This window comes from Lutjanus erythropterus, chromosome 1 (genome assembly GCF_056507025.1).
Source record: "Lutjanus erythropterus isolate fLutEry1 chromosome 1, fLutEry1.hap2, whole genome shotgun sequence".
Taxonomy (NCBI): Eukaryota; Metazoa; Chordata; class Actinopteri; order Lutjaniformes; family Lutjanidae; genus Lutjanus; species Lutjanus erythropterus.
Genome location: NC_139317.1, coordinates 2,950,122 through 2,968,436, shown reverse-complemented (window position 1 = coordinate 2,968,436; position 18,315 = coordinate 2,950,122). Strand labels below are relative to the sequence as shown.

At 38.5% G+C, this 18,315-nt stretch overlaps 1 protein-coding gene across 2 annotated transcripts; it reads right to left on the bottom strand.

Annotated features, from left to right (window-relative positions):
- Positions 1–1,664: 1,664 nt before the first annotated feature.
- arfgap2 (ADP-ribosylation factor GTPase activating protein 2) lies at positions 1,665–17,709 on the bottom strand. 2 transcript variants are annotated; one of them, XM_084718836.1, is made up of 17 exons: positions 17,558–17,709; positions 13,414–13,532; positions 13,093–13,165; positions 12,828–12,959; positions 10,468–10,548; positions 9,899–10,004; positions 8,398–8,451; positions 7,409–7,450; positions 6,498–6,550; positions 5,216–5,352; positions 4,991–5,122; positions 4,669–4,797; positions 4,390–4,542; positions 4,137–4,263; positions 3,912–3,999; positions 3,044–3,168; positions 1,665–2,935 (listed from the first exon to the last, which is right to left on the bottom strand). In XM_084718836.1, exons 1-17 carry the CDS (start codon positions 17,627–17,629, stop codon positions 2,915–2,917), a joined length of 1,644 nt encoding a protein of 547 aa, XP_084574962.1. In that variant the 5' UTR covers positions 17,630–17,709; the 3' UTR covers positions 1,665–2,914. The 2 variants fall into 2 exon arrangements, with proteins under 2 accessions (XP_084574962.1, XP_084575048.1); XM_084718922.1 differs by lacking the exon at positions 7,409–7,450.
- Between the last annotated feature and the right edge of the window lie 606 nt (positions 17,710–18,315).

Below are 18,315 nucleotides of genomic sequence, written 5' to 3'. Positions count from 1 at the left end.
GGCATGGCCACGCTGGGAAAAATATGACACTCTGATCTATCAAAGAAAATTTAAACAAACCGGTTTACAGACCTCTCACCTGCTCAGACAGTCCGTTCACTAACCTGTTGAATGTCAAGTCTGCCGGGAACTTAAAGGAGTGGGTGCTGCGGGTTTGAGAGAGGGAGTGATACATGTCAGCTGTCACACCACGCTAAATACGTCTGGTTGGTTTTATCACAGAGGTCCATAATAGTCTGATTTTGTTGTATTCTTGCATGTGACCTGCCCCTACAGGTTTCCTTGTCCCAAAGACAAATCATTTAGTCTCATCATCAGTTATAGGCACAACCTTTGAGGCTGTTTACACCTGGTATTAACATGGTCCTCAGACCGCATTCTTTCAGCAGCGTGTCCACACTGATGGACCGCCTACTCAACTGATGTCCCTGAAGTCCAAACAAAACAGCTGTCTGACTTCCACTTCACTGGGATAAATTAACTTTACAAAACTGCTACAGCAAAACATTGACTTGTTTCTTATAAGAAAAATACTTGGCAGTCGTGACACTGTTGTACATCTCCAACATTTTGTGGTTGTTTGAAAACAGTTTCAACTGATTTCGCTATTTACAATAAATTATGAGAGAAGACAACATTTTATTGACCGTAAACGTCAAATTTTACAAATACCGTAAACAGTAAGCAATAGAGGCTACTTCTTTGTCTCCAGCGTCCCCAGACTCTCTTACAAAAAATCTCCAAATAAAGAGTTTTTGATTTAGAAGAAACTTTATAAACTTTGTGAAACACTGCCTACAACAAATTCTTACTTAATTAGTTGTTTCTTTCCTTGTAAAACACACTGGTAGTTGCTGCACCGTGGCTTTAAAACGTGCTGGAACACACGGTTTCAACTGCTTTCAACATTTATACTGAAATTATGAAAGAAGACATTTTATTGATGGTAAACTTGTCAAATTATACAAAAACAGAAAACAGCAACCAATATAGACCAGTTCTTTGTCACCAGTGGAGAAAGTTTTGTGAGTTGCTGAGTTACAAAATATGTATAAACTTTGTGAAATAACGTCTACGACAATTTCTTAATTATTTAGTTATTGTAAAATTCAGCCAATGTTCTACATCATGTGTCAAACACGAGGTCCGAGGGCCAAATATGTGGCCTGCAAGGAATCGAATTTGCACAATATGATTCTGTGCTGCACTGTACAGCATATGGTGTCCAAAAACTACATGTCCCAGAATGCACCCTGAATTTTCTTATTCGTGCACCCAAGGGAAATATACATCTTGGATTTGAAATCTCGCTTGTACGCTACTCAAACTGAACAACCCTTAATTTGATTTATTACTTATACTACTTTGAATTTTGTTTTTTACAATAAACTGTATTAAAGTTGTACACTTGAATGTCTACTTGCTATTATTTGTCCTAGATATCTGTTTTCAGAGCAAGTAATTATTAAGTTATTACTTAAAGCAGGAATAATCAAATGCACAGGCAAATGATTACCTTAAAATGATAAGTTTAACATTTATAGTCTTTCATTTACTATCAGTCTTTTGATGGCGACCAATGATGTTGTGGTCTGGGACTAAATTGAGTTTGTTCTGCATAAAATATTTGTGTAAAAAACTTTGTGTCCGTTTGACCCAAACTGTGCCGATGTAGCTACGTATTTATTTGCATACAAAGCTGGGAAAAGAGCTCCGATCACAAGTGGACACTCATGTTAGTACCAGGTGCAAACAGCCTAATTGTGATGTGGTTTCACATAATAAACAGATAAAAATGTAAACCGAAGACATCAGCCTTCCAAAATAAAAGGTTAAACTGCTGAGAGAATAAAAGGCAGCGCATCGTTGTGTGTTTTCAGAGTTGAGGTACATCGAGGCAGACTTCAGATTCAACCTGCAACACATCGAAGTGAAGCTCCTTCGAAGGTCGTAAAATGGAGATGCATAGTCAAAACAGTATCAGTGTGTTATGAGCTGGGACTTAGCATGTTCTATCTGACGTCTTATCAAAAGCCGACTCATTCTCTCAATCTGGTGTGTCTTCTTTTTACAACTTGTTTAAAATCTCCAATTCCCCTGCAATGTGTCTTATGTATGTTGGAACACACGACCAAACTAGAGGTATTCGTCTCTCTTGATTTAACAACTGCGTTTTTTAAAAAGACAGATAATAAATAACCATAGCAGCTAGGACATCAAACTGTGATGCTCCAATACTTTCACCCAGACAGAAATGCTTAATTCCAAGCTCACAAGTCGTCAGAAATTGTCGAGACAGTTGGCTGTCAGTGCTTTGTGTAAATGAAAAAAAAAAAAAAAGAACCCGTGGACAAACTCTACTGTAAGTGAATCGAACACTGAATGCAAACACGGTGGTTTCTTGTTCAAATTAACGCTGAAAGTTCAAAATATATCCTGAACGTTTTTAATATCACATTAAAACAAAACAAAAAAAAAAGACTTAAGAAATAAGTATTTGATAATATGAATCAAAAACAACACTTTGATTTATGTATAAGGAATAAAATATAGTAGAATTAACTCTTTTGAAAACTAAGACCAAAAAATTCTTGACAGTAAATTACAACGTAACTCTTGGTTTAGAAAAGATTACACCCTTCGATGGTTTCCTTTATGAAAATAAAACTCAAGAGTCTGCAAATGAGAATGAGAGAAGAAAATACTGTCTCACTCCTGGAAAAAAATGTCTCTAGAAGAGGACGGGGCGAGAATTTCTTTTCCCCATGCAATCCATTCTGCTTCCCGTCCCTCTGTCTCGTCCCGTCCCGTCTACTCCGCCCAAATGCTCGTGTCAGTGAGGAGGCTGGTTGGCTCTACACAGGCGTTAGATAGTATGTCTTCCCACAGGTTGGTGCTGGATTCTCAGGGTTGATCAGTAGGAGCCGTAGCGATCCTGAGATGAAAAAAAGGCAGAAGAAAATATTTGTGTACAGGAAGCCAGAAGTTTAACCACTTCCACAGTTTCTACAGAAACTCGGCGTAAAGATGACTGATGTCTCACCTGGATTGTATTCATGACTCCGTTGGCGAGGACAGCCATCTTGCCCGCTACGGTCTTCACTCCTTGTTTGAATTGTGCGATGTCCGGGCCGGAGGGGAGCACGCTGTCAAAGCCTGACGCCCTCGCTGAGAGGAAATGGAAGAGGAAGTCATCTTATCCAGTCCTAAACTTCTCAAACTGCTCAAAGATTTAATGTGCGCACCCCGATAACATCAAATATTTGATATTTAGGACTAATATTTAGAGAAAAGAATATAAACAATAAAAACATCAAAATTATGTTCAGGATAACAAAATAAAATGGTATTTTGACACACATTTTGCCTTTAACAAATATCGTGCATCCTGCAATTATCATTCAGCCCTAATAATGACTATGATTACATCAGTAATTTCACAATAACCCATGAGAGACAAAAGTCAACGAGAGAACTTTTGAAATGGCGACTGTGAGCCAAAAACAAGCTACCATCCAAGTTCATTGGACGGCTGAGACGGAGGAAAGGCTTGTTGGCGAGTGTCAAGAAATCGGCTGCTTATATAACGTGTCTAACAAGACGTAACTGAACAAAGAGAGGAAATGAGAAAACACTGCCTCTGCTTTGAAGTTACCAAGTGTTAGACAAATAGAGGTGTGTGTGTGTCAGAGAGAGAGATATACAATATGTTAACATTAACAGTAGCTATGGAAACGTCAATCACTATCTGCTACACAGCATAAGGCTACAGGCCTATGAAAACATTCATTAAATTTCAGCTCACAAATATACATATAGATCGATGTCTTCAGCAGAACCCAGAGGTCTTTGAGCTGAGTAACACAGACAAGGACAAGGACTGATAATAAAAACATAAACTGTTGTCTTACATTTGTGGTCACTGCCGTCCCCAAACAGGTCAGCTGAACTGATGGAGGTGCTTCCAGACATGTTCTCCAGTCTGGTCTTCGCATCATACTGAGAGAAAAATAAACTAAAGTCAACACCTGGCTGATAGCAGTACACAGTTTCACAAATGTCTCTGGAGTATTTATTGCTTTAAACACACAGTTGCTGTTATTGTTGTAAACTAAAAGAAAGATGAGGCGTCTCACCTCTGCACTGCTCTCCCGACCAAAGAACATGTCCGAAGAAATCGCCTTTGCATTTGCAAACTTCTGTCTGGCCTCGCTCGACTCCGAGACTGGAGCCGACACCTCGGCTTTTCTTCTGCTGGGAAGTCTGGAAAAAACACGAGACCACCACAAATCAGAGCTGCAGCCAGGCCAGTGAACACCACAGTACTGTCCTCATTTTATTTTAATAAGTAATAAAGACAAAAGATCGAGTGAACGTCTGTGAAGATACCTCTCTCCAATTGGCTGAATACTAGAGATGGTGACCTCCTCTTTTGGGTCCTCTTTCTCAAGAGCCCAGGAGGTGGTGAAGGAGGCGGTCCCTCCCTCAGTGTCCCACCGGGATCCAAAACTGTCTCCCACTGTAAATGGGTTGTCCTTATATCTGAAACATCAAACAGTGTGTTAATAACAACTTTCTCTACTTCATCTTCATCTCAGAGTACAAAATCAACTGATTAAAACTGATGTAGATGATAAGTAGGTGTCTTCAGAGACGTGTCATGCGTACTTTGGGGGTCCAGAGGTGAAACCCGGCTCATCAAACAGGTCCAGTTTGGAGCGAGAGGAAGACTTGGCTCCCACAGGAGTTTCCTGCTCAATCACCTGCATCTCTGACATCACCGAGTGAGACACGGCACTGAAACAGGAAACACAAACGCACAGTTAGAGATGAAACAAACACTTCTGTGATTATCAGACATGTCCCATCACCCGACCTTATGGCCTGAATGAGAGGGAAAGTTGGTCCTGTGCAGAGAAACCTCAGGTAGTTGATCCATAAACTCTGATTTCAGGATAATAATAAAACAATGTTCGTGTTGTGACGTTACCTCCTGTTGCCGAAGCCCATGCCCAGTCTCTCGGCCTGCTCTCTCTTCTTGCCCTCCAGGTTCTGGAGCTTCTTCTCCTCCACCTTCCTGTCGATCTCCAGCTCTTTGTAAGCCAAACGCATCGAGGCCACACTTCAAAAGACAGAACCAGTGACGTCAGACCACAAAGTAACAAAGCATAGAATGGAAATCAGAAAGATAAAGTCATATTTCTGTGTTCCTTACATGGACTCCTCAGCCTGTTTCTTGGCCTCAGCAGCCTGCTCCTCCCTCAACTTCTCAGCCACCTGCGCCTGTTTCTCCACCTCAGAGAAACTCTTGCTGCTCACCTTCTGGGCACCGAGACCTTTCTTTGCTCCGAGCTGCAGCAGTGGGAAATGTGGTACACTGATCAGCTCCATGTTAGAGTGAGTGAGTAAATCTTAAAGTGCAACTTCGGCATTGAGGCTGGAAGTAACTTGCCACATTATCTATTTAAAGTCCCATGAAAATCATGTTTTGATGACTGTGAAGTTTGACTGTGCAGAATGATCATGATCTCTCATCTGCTCACCTTGAACCTCAGCTCAACATGTGAGCAGGATTCTGTCACACCACAGGTTGGACCAGTGTGTCACTCACAGTGTGGTGTTAACACTTGAAAGGTTGAAACCTCCAGGTCACATAGGGTGAACTGAAAATGAACTCTTCAGTGATGTAGGAAACATTGTTTTTTCAGCAGCTGAACTTGTGAAATGAACTCAATTTGCATATTCACAAATTTTAGATTTCTGAATGAGGGAAAAGTAACAGACATCATTTTAAGAATGTGTATGGAGGGGAATTCATATTTATTGTGTAGCATTATTTATTCATCTAACTGTTCTTAACAACAGTGTACATTAAGTATTAAAATTGAGTTATGTGAAAGTATTCTGAATTGCCAATCATGTATTTATTGGCAGGCAGCATATTCCTCTCTCTCTCTCTCTCTCTCTCTTTCTCTCTCTTAGAGGTCCAAACTTAAACCACAGCAGCCTGTGCTTGGTTATTGGTAGCAGCATGGAGCTGAACAAATATGCACTGTCATGATGGCTTTTGCAGCCTTTTAGAGGGGTAGAAGGAAGAGGAGAGAGATCAGTAAGATGAAATATTCTTGAGGTTTTCTCTTGGCTGACACATCAATCTCTAGACCTCAGAAAACATATTTGTTCAGTACAAATCCCTGAAAAGATAGATGTAAAAAATTATCCTTTCCCCTAAAATTGCAAATCATATCGCATTGTAATATCAGTCAGAATAATTGTAATTAGATATTTTTTCAAAATCATTCGATCCTACAACACTGTCAGACTAATGACGGACAAGAAAAAAAAGATCAAAATTGATGCAGCAAAAACAGAAATATCGTCTTGATTTTATTCCACACATTCTTAAGCTCACTGATTTCTACATCCACACCATTAGATTTTACCTTTATCTCTTAAATAATGTTAGGTTTGGTAAAAAGACAAAGAAAAACACTCACCCCTTTTTTAGCAGCCATGGGCTTCTTTTTCCCAATAATGGAAGGCTTCACATCTGTAACAAAAGAGACAATCTGTTTTTAAAAAAATTCAAGATAATCATTTTTTAAAGTTTCATTTTCTCAAACTGGCAATTAAGAATGACTTTCACATTGCCGGCCTTAAGTCAAAGGAAGAAAAACACACCAGCTCAGAAAAATGTTAATATCGCAGAGATACAGCACTGATAAGAGACGAGGCTTTGGCTGGCTTTTATTGTTAAGTTTGAAAACTGTTTACACATTAAAGACAGTTCAGCCACAGCTGACATTTTGACCCGGGTTTCACAAAATCGCTAGCAAGACGAAAACTTTCAAGCTTTCATAGCGCTGATGTTAGTCAGTCAGTTTGCTTTCAGGTGAATTTGCATCTTGACAAAACAGAGAGGAACTAAAATTACAGACACTTGAGGAAACTATTCATCCTTCAGAGACTCCAGAGTGATGACGAATACTATAATTAGGCTCGTTTGAGCCCATTTGTCACCGAGACATTACCTTCAATTCATGACACCACAATGTCAACATGTCACATCTGAAACGCTCGCAGCAAAATACTTATCCACACACTGCATAGCTGCAGGCATGTCAGACAGTGTGACAATTATTCTTCTCTTTTTACAAAATGCATTGGCCTCGATTAATTTTTTTAGACAAAGAACTCTGAGCTTTACCTTTTCAAAGAGAAACTTGTAGAACTTGTCACCAGAAATAGCACGCAACTATCACAAGCTGTCCTGAGTGAGCTACAGAATTTCCATTGCGTGATAAGCAGAGAGGAGAGGCTGCTGAGGTGTCAATGAAGCAACACAACCATGCGTTTGAGGCATAAACCAGCCATCGCAAACAACAACTAATGAGCCCACACGAATCACCTTTGGGTGTCCATCCTTCTTCAGACAAACGCATGGAGTCCTCTACACGACAGGACAAACCAGTTACCACAATCATAATTCAAAAAACACACAAGGAACAGATTTAGCATAAAAATAAAGCTCTTCATCAGCAGGTTTGAGCCCAAATTAGTCTACTGAATGCACTGCTGGGTCACTAATGCTGCATTCCCATGGATTCAGGCAGATGGTAGATGGCAGATGGACAACACCCTCTGGATGATACAGGAAAAACTAAAAAAATAGCCCGACAGAATGCAAGGACCACATGGGAAGTAGGAATGAAACACACATAAGGATATGTTGCTATTGTGCTGTTGTGTCGTTTACACAGCAGGGATAGACAAATAAATTATTTTTAAGCACTGGCTCCCATGCCCCTAAATTTGGTGGCCAAAGTACATTTCTGGTGGCCCAAATGTTACTGAAAACAAGACAGAAAAAGCCATTTAAAACAACTTAACAAAGCCTTCCTCAACTGTGACACTAGAGCTGCAATGATTAATAATAATCAATGATAAAAATAATCTTTCTCTCAGGACCTAGGAAATAAAATTGAGATGCAGTACATGTTCACGTGTATTAAGAGAAGTAAACAAGAAAAACAAGCACACTGCTTGCTTCTTCCTGTTATTCGATTATATGTTTTCAATCATGTCTACTTGAAAAAAAGGATTAGAGAAGGTGTGTGCGAGTATTTCTTCTTCACTGTCTAGATAATTACTATGTTGCACTTGCAAATAATTCAAGGATGAGTGACTCTGTTGAGTCAGTGTCCCTGCAGTGAAACAATAACAATCCCTGTGAGAGAGAAGCTGTACAGCAAGACCGAGGCAAGTGTGTGTCCTCTGAATAAGCACTCATGTCAAACATGAGCTGGGACATTATAGATGACAGTGCTGAAGTCACGATAGAGCAGGACAATGCTTGTGCCTTTACTGGCAGAGGCTGAATCAAGCTAACAGACTCACCAATGGCTTTGGGCGATGTGCTCAGACCATCGATGCTGGGTCCGTCCTCGGGCTCTACAAAGGATCAGATGAAAAACGTTTTAAAAAACACATCAGAATATCCCAGACATTTATTCCACAGCTTTCTGATACAGCAGAATCCACCTGAGAGCCACTGAAAGTCAGTGACATTTAAGAGCAGTACTCCAGCTTTAGACTCTACCCGCTTGGTGAACTCCCATGTGTTTTCAGCTCAACACTGTTTTCTGGTCAGGAAATCCTGATGACATCACTATGACAGGTTCGGGGTAATTTTCTCAGACCTGGGGAAGCTCCCTCCAGAGCCACGGGCGACGTTATGTAATATGTTTTCACAGGCTGAGTAGTTTTCCTTGACAGGTAAACTGACTTTTTATATGTAAAATCAGAGTGAACCTTTAAAGCAACATTATATAACTATTCTACTTTAAAATTACAGCTTCAGAAATTATTTGATTCTGCACTGACTTCTAACAGGATGAATGACTGGGAATTATTATGATTATTTTTGGGGCATTTATGCCTTTATATTTGTAGAGGACAGCTAAAGTGAAAACAGGAAAAGGGGAGAGTGAGTAGGGGACTGACATGCAGCAGAGGACTCACAGCCTCAATTCAAACGCTCTACTAACTGAGCTACTGGACCATCATCGATGTAACCGGGCTTAGCAGCCCCTAACACTGGGGACATCATGACAGAGGCGAAGAGACTGAAGAGGACAGAGGACCGCACTGTTACTCACCACCTTCAGTCGAGGGGAAGCACCTTCGATCACGGGTGCAGGAGTAAGAACGCACATATATTTTGCTCTGCTGCTAAAAGCTGACTGTGCTGATATCCTGGTGGTAACCACCTGGCTTTGGCCAATCAAATGGGGAGATTTTCAAGTTTGTATCTATGTTGTGGACTTTTGGGTGGATTGTACCAATGCTCTAGCGTTCATCAACGTATAGAACCAAGTAATAATTATTTTCATTATCAATTATTTTCTCAATTAATTTATAACGTGTCAGAAATAGTTGATCACTGTTTACCAAAGCCAAAGATAAAGGTCTCAAATGTCTTTTTCCTAAAAAAAAAAAAAAAAAAAATATTCACATTGTAGAAGGTGAAATCTGAGAATCTGGTCTTTTTTTTAATAACTAAAACTGATTAATTGATTATAAAACAGTTGGTGATCAGTGATTTAATAGTCATTTCATTGTTGCAGCTCTACACTAAAGCATCTTCCTGTCACTAAAACCTTGGACTCCTGCAGCAGCAGACACTTCTGATAATGCTTTTATTGTTGCTGTCTTGTTTTGTTGCACTTGCTTGATGTTTAGCAAAGTTGTTAACTTGCTAGCATTTGATCACAATGTGATCATGACAAATGATTACCAGCGTCACTAAGAAACTGGGGGCACCACATACCAACTCTTACATAATGTTGCTTTAAATTGAGTAAAGCAGATATATGAAACATAGGTTTGTTTTACTAACGGTTGTCATCCTGGGCTTTAGCCGGTGTGTCCATCAGCTGTGGGGTGACAGCGGCTCCATTCTGCTCTGGCTCAGAGGGCGGGGCCATATTCCAGTCATTCGCAGGCTGAAAACACAAAATACCTGATTAGGTCAAATAGAATTCATCAACGCAAATTCAACATTAAACATTTCTGCTCACCAAAACCACCAATATGTTTTAATATATGAGGCTTATTTTACTTAATAGATTTTTGCTGCATCTTTGTCGTTGTTCACAGTTATTATTGGTATTAAATCAATTAATAGTGAAGTTTACAGTTTCAAATACAGTGGTATATTTTTTTTATTTTATTTGATATCTCTACAATTGCTATCTACATTTTTTTAAAGTATCAAAGACATCATTTAAAAAAAATGTTTGTTTGTATATTAATTTCTATCAAATATCTTAACAGCCTCAAATAATCCACAATCCACAAAAAACAAAACAAAAAATATAGAAAATACAGAAACAAAACACTCCTGGCCATGTATCTGATGTATATATTAAAGATGGCAGCAGGTTGATGATTTTGCACAAAACAAACCTGTGTATGTTCTGCAAAAAAGTCTGTCTCTTTCTTCTCAGGAGCTGCAGGGGTGCCTCCAGATGAAGAGTCAATCCAAAGCTGCAACAAGGAGAGTGTTTGTTCTACTTAGAGACAGTCAGAAAACAATAAAAAAAAAAAATTATGGTCACACTGGAGGATCATTTCATACTGTGATTAGTACACTCCTTGTGGACTCTGAACTACAGCTGCTAACACAGCTCAGACACTGATAATAAGATAAGCACTCTTATGTAATATGCCTGTGATCCATAGGACACTGATCAATTCCTGCTGTTTTGACCGTGAGTGTTGGACCCGTGCTAGAAGTCACCAAATAATTACATATTATCATCGAGCAGACAAGTAGCTCCTCAGTTCTGATCAATTTGTGATGCTCACTGTGTGTGTTCCCAATGTATTACATAATTATTTCAGATTTTTGTGCTTTATTTAGCAGACATAAAACAGATTGGGGGGGTTGGGGGGGTATTTGTGTGTGTCCAATAAAGACACAGGCACCTCAGTCTGCACACAGACTGTACTGAATGTTCCAGGGTCAAGTACAGGTTCATGAAGTGTGAATCTTTTCTCTGGCTGCGATTGTTTTCACTAAAATAACATGACATTTCTCTTGTTAGATGATGTGTGTGTACTCCTGCGAGTTAAAAACAGGCTGAAATAAAATCATTTGTGGAAGAAATCACAGAAGCATGAGGGATCTTTCACTGCCACAGAACGAAAGCTCACAGTGCAGCTTCATGGTGTTTAGATGTATATAATAGAGGGGTGCAATTAACAGTTATTTACATTATAGATTCATCTGCTGGTCATTTTTTACAATTAATCATTTAGTCTATAAAATGTCAAAAAAATTGTGAATAATGATCATCCCAATTGCCCAGACCCTTCAAATTTCTTTAGTCCAACCAACAGCCCAAAATCCAAAGACTCTTCATTTACTGTCAGAAATGACAAAAAACATGACATTTTTGCTTGAAAAATGATTGAAACGATTAATCGGTTATTAAGAGTTGGCAACTAGTTTTCATTCAATCGACTCATCGATTAATCAAGGCTCTAATATCTAAGAAAAGGCAACAGTACAGTAGCTTTATCAATAAAACCAGGGATACAGCTCAGCAGTCTCTGCTGACTGCATTTATATGCACAAAATATTCTGTTTTTTGTCTGTATTCTGTAAAAAGACAATATTCCTACTAAGCTTTTTACACAGTCCAAAGATTGCTCATAAAACCCAAATAATATCAGAATATCCCATGTCTTATTTGGGAAATGCTACTCTTAGTTTGTGTGTATGCAAATGTAATCAACACAACAACATGGCCTCCAGTAAAATGAAAGTCTGTCATGATTTAGGCTACATGATATAAGTTATTCCCCAAACTGTTTTCCTCTTGGTTGATACTCGGGATGTAAGAAAACATCAAGTATCATGATATTCTGTTTTGTGTCACTGTATTTATTCACATAACACAGTACTGTGATATTGTGATACATGCCAGGATTTGTGGCAGTGGTTCATTTTGTATAGCTCAATGCTAACACATAATGGGAATTCTCATTGATGTGCTAACAGAAATTAGCATTGTGATCACAGTAATATTATCTTAACAAATGGATTCATTTTTACTTCACCTGCTTAACATAAAACAACTTTCATGCTCAGACTTTAAGCAATATTTTTCCTCTGATCTGTAAACCAACTAAGCTAGCTAGCTGCTAATTTCACATTGCTAAGTCATTGTGTTAGTCTGGCTTCAATACGCCTCACTGACCAGCTACAGCAACCTCAAAGGGTCTAAACTCAAACTCAAAATACAGCTGCTAATTGGAAGAGACACTGCATGCCATGAGAGGATAGCACATAAATTTCTATTTTATATTAATTAACGTGCAGTGCAGTTTAGCAATAACACTGCTGAAATGAAAGCCAAAGACTGACCGACATGATGTGCAGTGTTTTTGGAAATATGAATTATGATATACAGCATACAAAGTCTATGATTCCACTTTTCCACATAGTCAAATGTTACAGATAACAAATCAAAATAAATTTTTATATTGAATTGCAATGCTTAAGCTCATAATGCATACTGAATCGGCACCACGTTTCGTATTGTGATAGTATTGAATTGGTAGAGAAGTTGATCACCCCAGCTCTACTTCCCTGTTCTGACTGTATATAAAGTTTATATGACGACAGTTTTCCTAAAATTTGATGAAAAAAAAAAAAAAAAAAAAAAAAAAGTAAACAGTATCGCACTATATTGAATTGTAACTCCTGTATCATGATACATATCGTATCTTTCCGATGCGCAGCCCTGGTTGATACTCACATCTGTGCCATATTTGGACAACGCAGCGTTTGCTTGCTGCCGGATCTTCTCTCTGTACATCTGGGCTGCACGGCTGTTATACTTGGCGTTGGTGTCATTTGTGGAGCAGCCATGCTGGCGGAAGAATGCGGTCTTCAGACAGAAGGAGACAGGGAGTTATTACATCAAATCACAGAAATCTGCCCAAACAACACCTCCTAGAACATTAACATGATGAAAGATCTTGTTTTTAATTCACTTCAGCTCAGTGGTCAGTCTGACTTACTGCGTTGGCATTGCCTCCAACCTGCATACATCTGAGCTGAAACCAGTTCCAGTTAGAGTCTAACTCGGTGGACCTTTAAGAAAAAATGGAAGAATATGGAAAGTCAGCACTCCACCACGGCAGGTGCACCTGATCATAGCAGTACAGGCAGCAGGGGTGTGCAGATTCTGAGTCACAATGCAAAAATGTACTCATCGCACCTGGCAATTAAAGTGACACTTGTGCTTTTCTCTTAGATCGCTCAAGTGCTCAATAAAAGTGTCAAAGAGGTGCGCACTATGACATCTGTGGACAGTTCTGATCATTGCTGTAGAAATCTACCTGATGAAGCTGAGATGTACGCCCAGGGAGCGGTGGATGCCAGAGCAGTCAATGCACAAGAACACACCATAGGGGATACTGGCCCAGCTGGGGTTTTTCGCTGCACAGTCAAAACATACCTGTAAAAAAAAAAAAAAAACAGAATGCACATCATGATCTACTGTTACTGCAAAAAACAATGAATAATTTCAACTATTTTGAGAATCGATTAAACCATTTCAGTACATTTTTTAAGGGAAAAAAGTAAAAATTCCAGCTTCTTAAATGTGAACATATTCTTTTTTCTTTACTTCTTTGTGACAGTAAACTGAACAGTTTCTGGTTGTGGGCCAAACAGGACATTTGAGGATGTTCTTTTGGGCTTTGGGAACCAAACAACTAGACTAACTGATTGTCAATTTCAGCTCTAAAATACACATACAGACTCATACACACACTCACAGTAGTGAAGTTGCGTAGGAATACATAAAAGAGTGAGTGTTTCTTTCATATGACTTTGATCCTTTTAGTGCACATATTTGTGGTTGTGAGATAGTAATTTTCTTGAATCTGTCCAGAAAATGGTGAAAAATACCCATATGAATTCCAAAGGCTCAAGTAGACATGTTCAAACAGCTTGTTTTCTCACAAAAGTCCCAAAAAACACCACAACACTCTTTTTTAAAAACAAATACAATGCCTTTATTGTCACGACATGGTCATGTTAGACCTTAAAACAAGAGTCAAACACGACCATGCCGTCTGTTTATCCTGTTACTTTATGTCAGAAATCTGTTCATATAGTGCTTTACATGTCATGATGTTGTCCTTTCAAAATATATCTTGCTAACTTGACTCTGCAATTAAGATTTTTTTTTCACCATTGATCAATCGGACAGTTAGTTTCTTGATTAATCAATTAGCTGTTTGGTCTATAAAATGTCAGAAAATGGTGAAAAATATCAGTCTGTGTTTCACAAATTTCAAGATGGCGTCCTTAAATGTCTTGTTTTGTCCACAACTCAAAAAATTTCAATTTACTGTCATAATGGACTAAAGAAATTAGAAAATATTCACATTTAAGAAGATGAAATCAGAGAATTACTACAAACCGATAATTAAAATAGGCGACAGTTAATGTAATAATTGATTAATCATTTGAGGTCTACTCTGCATAGCTAGCATCAGAGCACATCTTCTTTCTGAATCATTCCTACATAAATCATACTACAGTGGACAGTCTGCCTTGTCAAAGCAGAACTGATTACTTTATTGATGTCTCCATTCAATTACTGCAGTACAATCCAGCAATCAATCATGTTATCATTTACACCTGTGTTTGATAAGTATTGACTGAGAAACTGTTTATTGAACTTGACAGTTTCATTCAACATTTTTTCCCTGGTCACATGCCTCACATACATGTCTCTCTGCACCCTCCAGCTTAGAAACTGCTGGAGTTGACAGTATGCAGGGCACCTACTGTAGATCACTGTAGCAAAAGTCACAAGAGACAATAAAAGAAAATCACCAGAGGAACATGATGGTGAATAGACAAACAAATACACCAGTGTCAAAGACCAGCAACACAGAGACACTTCAATTTATATAAACATTAAGATATATTAAGATGATCCATCCATCCATCCATTATCTATGACTGCTTATCCTTTGAAGGGTCACAGGAAGCTGATGGTGTTGAGTCAACAACTGGTACTCCACTGTGTGTTTTTTTTTTTTTTTTTTTCGTCCACCAACGAACTGGCTTGTCAATATTCTAATTTTAATCGGCCACTCAAGAGATTGCAGTTGTACTTTTGACTGGTGACTGAAGCAAATCTACCAGCAATGATCACTTGCATAGTTTACCAGCATTTGGCTTTTAGCTGGTGCTAATTTTGTGCCCTGGGTAGGGTACCCCCTGAACAGGCCCCCAGTCCATTACAGGACTGACACATACAGACAAACAACCCACCGCTGTCACATTCATGTCTATGTGTGATTTAGAATCACCAATTAACCTATTAATCTGTGCATCTTTAGCATCGCACTGCCAGACTAATTTACAAAATGTGAATTATCTGCCAGAGCAAATGAAAACTTGAGATCAGCAGATTTGTCTGGTTCCCAGGCTAAGTCTTTGGACTGTGAGAGCAAGCCAGAGCACCTGGAGGGAACCCACACAGACACAGGAACAGGATGTAAACTCCACACAGAAAGGCCCCAGCTGGCCAACAGGTTCGAACTCTGAACCTGTTAAGATGATTACAGTGATAATTTGCTTACAGCCAGTAATAACAGCATACTATGAGTTGGTAGAACAAACTGTGGATAATGATAAAGATTTGGGAACAAGAATGGTGGAAACAACATGGACTGAAACCATGAAAACACCCTGCTACAAGAAGTGAAAAGGGGAAACACAAATGGTAATCATTTTGGGACAAAGACCAAACAACCTTAATTTCACAGCAGAAAATGGAGTGGTGTTGAGACATACTGGATTTTCAGCTATGACTAAACACTGGTTTGTTTCTATTAGAGCTGAAACTAACTAATTGATTAATCATATCAGTACTTTGTCAAGCAAAACTACCAAATATTCTCTCACTGCAAGTTCTCAACGAAGGGATTTGCTGCTTTCGTTTTTTATTACTCTCAATGTACTTAAACTGGAATAAAATACACTAGATGTAACCGCTATGAACAAGGACAACAAAGCTAAACAAACAAAAGTAAACGGGAGACAGAATTGTTATGTACACAAAGAACTGGAAAATAAACTAGTTATCTTGGTGTTTTGACAGGCGGAACTACAAATTGACAAGCTGTCACCTTGGGCTTAAGTCGGACATTTTTCAACGTTCTGGCATTTTAACAATTATCGATTCATCTATAAACTAACTGGCATATGGAGAGTAAAACAATACATAGCCTATTAGTTACAGCTCTTGTCCTCCATTAAGTTAAAAAAGACATTGAAAGAGGGACAAGTGAGTAAGTCTTTACATCAAAGTAGGGAGGCACAGTAAATATCAAGACTGACAAATGGGAAATGTATATTAATATTTATTATTCCTATCATTACAGATTAATATCAGCGAAAATAATATCTGATTTGACAGATTATATCAAAACATTTAATTTGAATTCATAGTTAAAGTGCTCTATAAAAACCAGTGTATGTTTGTAAGTTTTACTGTTTCCTTTACTATAAAGAGTCAGATTGTTCTTTTTGGTATTTTTGTTGTAATACTGGTGTCAGTTAGATTTGGTCAGAGCTGTGAAATATTACATTATCCATCTTTGCTCGTCACATTTTAGCCTTTCTTTTCCCCAGGTGTGTAACAAATACAGGTTATAGTAACTTCTCTATAAAACACAAAACTGTCAAATCGATATCGACCATAAGAGGCAAAAAGAAAATCCATACCCTGCATCCCTACATCCAAGATTGAGTTACCAAACAAAGACTTCAATCAATAAGAAAAAAAAGGTGCCAGTTTCATTCACATTGTGCCAAACTATAGACCCAGGAATAGCATAAGCGCAGTACGGGAACAGTGGGAGGATCACTTAAACATCTGCTTTCACTTAAACCAGCTCGGTTAAAAGACTAAAACCAAACACAATATACTGTAAATGAAGACTAAACTGAACATATGACTCTGACAAGCAAGCAGCAACCACTGCCAACACTGTATATCCGACCCAGCTAGCATTAGCAACATATGGTTCAATACTGTCAAATGTTAACACTTCAAATGTGTCTAACATTACTATCTTCACTGAATTCACTTCCTTATTTCTAATACATCCAGTTTAATTGTTAAATACATCGTCCCTTCATTTCCTAAACGTAGTGTAGCCTAAGTGCTAATTGGCTTCATCAGCATACACAAATCGTATACGTGGCCTTTATGTTTGACTGGTTTACCGGTAGGCTAGCAGCTAGCAGCAGTTAGCTCGTCTTTGCTGTCTGACCGTGTAGCTCGGCCTAGCTAACCGCTAACGGCTACGTGCTGGAAAACAGTTAGCCGACCAGCTAACAGACAGCTATGCCCTTCTAACCGGACAGATAAAGCTAACGAACAAACTTCTAATACAAGGAGACATTTGATCAGAATAACACACTTCACACAGCGTCGGCGTCTTATTTGGTTACCTTGTTAGTAGGAACAGATCTTAATCTTTTGAAAATGGTCAGGATTTCAGTCTTATTTGGTTCCGTAGCCATCTTGCCACTGTGACAATTTCCATAAGCTTACGTCACTACGGGTCGTCGTGTGCTTCAAACCTAACAGAGGCGAAATATATCTTTTAACACCTTCTTTACACCAGCGCAGTATAATATTCTAGCATTATAAAATTATACTATCATATTATACGGCGCTAATTTTTACCACAGAGATGTATTTGAAATATTAGATATGTTTTAATAATGGCAGTAATTCTAATAACATACACATACGTAAATAAACGTAATAATGTTATTTTAAAGTCAAATGATTAGTGTGTTGTAATTTTTATGAAAAAAAAACACCTCTATTTTCACTCTTGTAGTCTTCGCTCATATCCAATTAAATTCTATAGCCAACACTTGTGGACTGAACTTTCCATCCAATCAGCATTAAGCTCTTAATGGGATCAAACGGCAAGATTAGCCAGACTCAGGTTTATGACTACAGATCATTAGTTTTTCTCCTCCAGCACCTTTTGGCATGACATGTGTGAATGGTTGGAACCAAAAGAAAAAAAAAATACAAAAAAAAAAAACAAAAAAACATTTGGAATCATAGCTGAGGATAGGAAAACTGATTAGCCTGTTTGTGTTGTTTTATAAGCAGCCATACTGATGATGTTATTTTAGTCTGTTTGGGACAGAATAGACATTTAAGAGTCAATGGAAAATTTTGATTTATG

Coding starts and splice junctions, on each gene's coding strand:
- arfgap2 (XM_084718836.1), bottom strand. CDS start 17,629: ATGGCTACGGAACCAAATAAGACTGAAATCCTGACCATTTTCAAAAGA. Junction 6,551..7,408: donor AGAAGGATGGACACCCAAAG/GTGATTCGTGTG, acceptor CTTTTGTTACAG/ATGTGAAGCCTTCCATTATT. Junction 4,543..4,668: donor TTCACCTCTGGACCCCCAAA/GTACGCATGACA, acceptor TTGATGTTTCAG/ATATAAGGACAACCCATTTA.